The 4,931-nt window shown below is 35.4% G+C and overlaps 1 protein-coding gene across 1 annotated transcript; it reads right to left on the bottom strand.

Moving 5' to 3' along the window:
- Nucleotides 1-553: 553 nt before the first annotated feature.
- Nucleotides 554-4,475, bottom strand: LOC105971566 (VAMP-like protein YKT61). The gene is made up of 6 exons (XM_012996419.2): nt 4,018-4,475; nt 2,975-3,072; nt 2,754-2,858; nt 2,597-2,662; nt 1,236-1,322; nt 554-811 (listed from the first exon to the last, which is right to left on the bottom strand). The coding sequence occupies exons 1-6, from the start codon at nt 4,211-4,213 to the stop codon at nt 761-763; spliced, it is 603 nt and encodes a 200-aa protein (XP_012851873.2). The 5' UTR covers nt 4,214-4,475; the 3' UTR covers nt 554-760.
- Nucleotides 4,476-4,931: the final 456 nt, after the last annotated feature.

Genomic DNA, 4,931 nt, shown 5'->3' with positions numbered 1-4,931 from the left:
TTTTTTTAACTGATAAATGATCATGAACTAAGCTGAATGTGCATATTTTTCTCAAATTTTATTTTTTAAAGTAAACTAGGGCAGATTTACCCATCAATCGATCCATTTCGGAACCAAATATTCAGTTGCCAACTGTCAACTGATCCAAAAAGATTGGATCGACAATGGTTTTCAAATTTGAGCAAAATTGGTTTGTCAGATAGGTCCATTTTTAGGCTGGTAATTGACCGACCCAACCCACGTCTCAACCCTTTGTATGAGAATCCAAAGTCATGGATTTACGAATGAATTCAAGATAACAGAATCGAACCGTTTCTTTTGACTCCTTTTCAAATTCGATAAATGTTAGTTGATCGTATATTTCATTACCGTTCTATGATTTAGAGTACGATCATTCCTTATTTGATCCCTTTGAATTCCATATTCAACCACTTGAGTATGGCTCAAAAGTAAACTAGTTGAAAAAAATATATCAAACGAGTAAATCGACAACAAAAGATGCACGGCTGTCGACTCGAATGAATAAACAAAAAATAAGCCAAGAAAATAAAACTAAGCGCAAAACATAATGAAACTATTACATAAATTGCAACATTATTCTCTCATTCATCTCATTGTGGAATAAGATACAATAAAACCCAAATAATTCAGCTTTCTATTGTTATATATATAAACAGCTCAGTCAAACTTCACATTCAACAATGAAGGAAAAAAGTCAACATACTTGGGATGAGAAGATCCCCCTTCTCTTCTGAACACTTTACAAGATTGTACAACATTGATTTGTTTTCTTGGCTTGCTTGTAAAACATCTGTTCCCAAATATTTCAAGAAAGTTCAATAATTAGAAATAAATAAATAAATAATAATAATTGGGACCACTTGTACTAAAAGTTCTCTAATCGAAACAAAATGTTCGTTGCGTAACTAATTGAAGTGGACCAGTAATGAATCGATAAAGCTGCATTGATTAGCAATTCACAAGGTTTGATGCAAACCAATATAGCTTTTGAAAATTTCAAACTCGAGCTTCTTTTAAATTTTGGTAAACGAGTTTAGGTCTAATTATTATTATCCACACCTCCCTTATTAAGTTTTGGTTCATGATAAAAATCAATCTGAAATCTGTAAATGACATTTTTACCCTCATCGAAATGTTTGTTTGTTTTTATTTTACACATGCACTATGGATATATGCTGGCATTAAATTTCGGAAATATAAATAGAAATGCAAACCTGAGAAGCTGCGCTGAGATCTGAACTCTTCTCAACCAAACTGTCAAGCTTTACACCTCGTTCAAGGACACTGTCGATAGTCTTGTGCTGAGAAGGCAGAATATGTTATATCAACAAGGTTAACAAGAAAATAAGAAACAAATCCCGTAAGAGATTATTGCATCAATTTGACAGAACTATCTTCGGCACATTCCCATTAGCTCATTAAAAAGGATACAATTTTATGTAGGGTAAAATTGTGGATACCCCCTGAGGTATTGGTAATTACAAATACCCCTTAAAACTAACAGTCCGTTATAAACCCTAATATGAATGAATTGTCTACATTACCCCTTTTATTAAACAACCAAACTATGGGCAAAATTACAAATACCCTGAGGGAAGACAAAATATTACACTAACCCCCCTGTGGGTATATTACCCCCGGGATAGATTTGGAAATTCAGAACGGATAATCAATGGAATGTTCAAGATTCCGTTACTCGTAACTAGGGATGGCCATGGGGCGGGTGGGGCGGGTTTTGGAAAACCCGCACCCGTTTCGGGTTTGATTTAATTAAACCCGGCCCCGCCCCCGCCCCGTATAAAACCCACCCCGGACCCGTAAAAAATATAATTTTTTTTATATTATAATTTATGTAATTAAAATATGTTTAAAAATTGGTATTTTTTAATATAAAATATATAAACGGGTTAGATACGGGGCGAGTAAGGGTGCACATGTTCAAAACCCGTAGCCGCCCCATTAACAAACGGGGCGGGGATTACCCAGTAAATCGGGGGCAGGGCATGGCGGGTACCTGGTAGGGAGGGTTAAATTGCCATCTCTACTCATAACTCCCAAGGGTGAAAGTGTAATTGTAAGACAAAGAAATAGCTCAGAGGGTATTTGTAATTACCAATATCTACAGAGGTTTGTAAGTTATTTAGTCCTACCTTATGAGGGTGCCAGTAATTTACCCTTTTAGGTAACTACATGGTCATTTGCTTATGCAACTAATGCAAGATTAATCAACCTGTAAATAGCCAATAGACAATTTAAGAACATCTACCGCTTATAAATAGAGTGGCGAACAAATCACAAGGTTATATGATCATCTTCTACTAAATTAAATGCCGGGGTCTCGAAGAGAATGTCTATGATACAACTTTTATCGGTTTATTGCGTTCAGTACCCCTATGCTTACACTAATTGTTACAAAAACTCCTCATGTTATTTTTAATAGCAAAAACCTCCCCTATGATTTCATTTTATTTCTTGAGCTAGATTGACTATTCCATCGAAAAGAATATGATCGTAAATAACAGAAAAAAATGAGAGCTAATTTAATTCCATGGAAATAGTTAGAGCAAATACTCACAAGAATAATTTTCGTCTCATCCAATTCCCGCTGAATTTTCAACAGCTTGTCTGCCTCGGCTGGGTCCTAAACAGTAAACAGATGGAAGTAAACGAAAAGCTTTTCCAAACATTTTCGCCTCAAAATTTGCAAATAATCGAAAAAAAGGAGCGAATACCTGAAATTTGGTAAGTGCCTCACTTAGATACGGCCATTGTTGAGCATTATCATCTTGCACAGTTTTCCAAGAATCACCGAAGTTCTTCTGGTATTCATCTAAGACCTAACCAATTAAATCAGAAAATATTGCAAATTAAAAAAATTATCGAAAAGCAACCTTCCCCCAATAAAACTCAAAACGGTATATTCAACGAAAGTATATACAAATAGTGTGTGCACCTGGTTGAGCAATGAAAATGCGCTTCTGACTGGGTAGTGGTCATCCATAAAACCCAATGCACACAAGCCGTCCCGATTGTACGAATGAACTTTGTATTCTGTATGGTAAATGAACAAAGACTACTAAGATATTGCATATAAGTTTAGGGTAAATAGCACTTAACACCCCTGTGGTTACAAGTTTTGCTTTTGCAGATGATCCCCTTATGCTTTTAATATCAGCACATAACCCCTCGTGGTTGATGTGGTAGCTTTCGTTAGTTTTTCCGTCAAACTTAACTGAGTGTCAAACGTCAAAGTAATGTTTCTGCAAATGATCCCCTTGTGCTTTCATTTTTGCTGCAGATGACCCCCTTGAACCCCTTGAAGTTTGGCACACGCGGTTACGTTTGACGGAAAAACTAACGGAAGTTACCCCTCATAAATCACAGGGGGTTATGTGCTGATATTACGAGCACCGGGGGTCATCTGCAAAAGCTTGTAACCACAGGGGTTAAGTGCTATTTACCCTAATTTTTAAACCAAAGACGAAAAAATCTTCAGCAAATAAAGCTGATTATCTACCTACTCCTGATGTAACTCAAGCAAGTTTCTCAAAAACATAAAACCCGATGCAATCAGGTTCAATAGATATAACCATGAAAAAATTGGTTAAAACTCGACGCCACTTCCTCTCTAACATTCAAAATTTAAGAATAAGAGATGGATAAGTAATTAATTATTCTCGTCGGATATTATTTCAGATGATGTACACGATTGATGATTCTAACAAACTAATCGAAGCCGAATCATACCACAAAATGGAGTAAAGAAAATAATGAATTTCTTTACTTCTTGTCATTTGAATTCCTAATCCAGATGAATCAACAAGTAATTCCAACCAACCAAATAATAAATTAAATTAAAATTAAAAAAATCAAACCTTAATTGGCATAATCACGACCAAGCATCATCAAATTGGGTATAATTAGCAATTTAAAGACGGAAAATCAAACGGAAATTAAAAAAAAAAAAAAAAAAAAAAATAGACGGAAATTTGAGACCTTCGTGCTGGACGGACTGGCGTTGGCCGGGCGGGCTCCGTTTAGCAACGGTCCGACCGACGAAGACGATGAATTCCTTAACGCTGGGTCGTTGGAAAAACCCGAAATTGCTAAGATCCGATGCGTTTACCAATATAACGGGATCGGAGCCCTCCGGCCTGCATTTCAGCACCATCAACGCCGTGATCTTCACCATTTCTAAACGCCGTTTCCCCTCTTCTTTTCTTTTTGTTCAGAGGTTAGGGATTAAGCTAAGTTTCCCGAATAACAAGAAAAGCAAAACTCAAATTGCTAGATGAATCTCTCTACAACTACAATTGATTATGGTTTCAAAATTGGGACACTTTTTTTGATTATCGGACTTTCGAGAATCTGATGCGGTCGGTTTTTAGGAGATTGTAATTTGTAAAGTCGTGTGCTTCATTTACCTCCATTTTAATATTACTAAGGTTTCATTTACATTTTTAAATACATTTTTCATTATCTATATTCTATAGTCTATACCAAATATTTTATAAGGGAAACTACATATAAATCCCTAATCCAAAATACAAAACACACATCAGTTCCTAGGTAGTTTTCCCAAACAAATCAGTTCCTATTCACGCGCCTAACATATATATTAGTCCCTAATAAAATGTGCAAATACTAAAATACCCTTTACGTTATACTAACTTTACATGATTTATTTTCAACTTCCAACGCGCCATTTGTGTTTCACGCTATTTGCCCGTTATATTTCAAAAATCAAACAACAAGAAGGAAGTTAAAAAGGCGCAGAAAAAACCACAGAGAAAAAACAACAGAGAAGAAACAAAGAACAAATAAACAACAAAGAAAGAAGAATCAACAAAGACGCAAAAAAATAATAAAGCGAAAGGAAAAATAAAAATAAACAAACTCATTTCTAGACA

This window comes from Erythranthe guttata, chromosome 10 (assembly GCF_056151865.1).
Source record: "Erythranthe guttata isolate IM_541 chromosome 10, IM_541, whole genome shotgun sequence".
In the NCBI taxonomy this organism is placed as follows: domain Eukaryota; kingdom Viridiplantae; phylum Streptophyta; class Magnoliopsida; order Lamiales; family Phrymaceae; genus Erythranthe; species Erythranthe guttata.
Note: the sequence above shows the minus strand (reverse complement) of the source record. Positions and strands in the feature narration are given on the sequence as shown.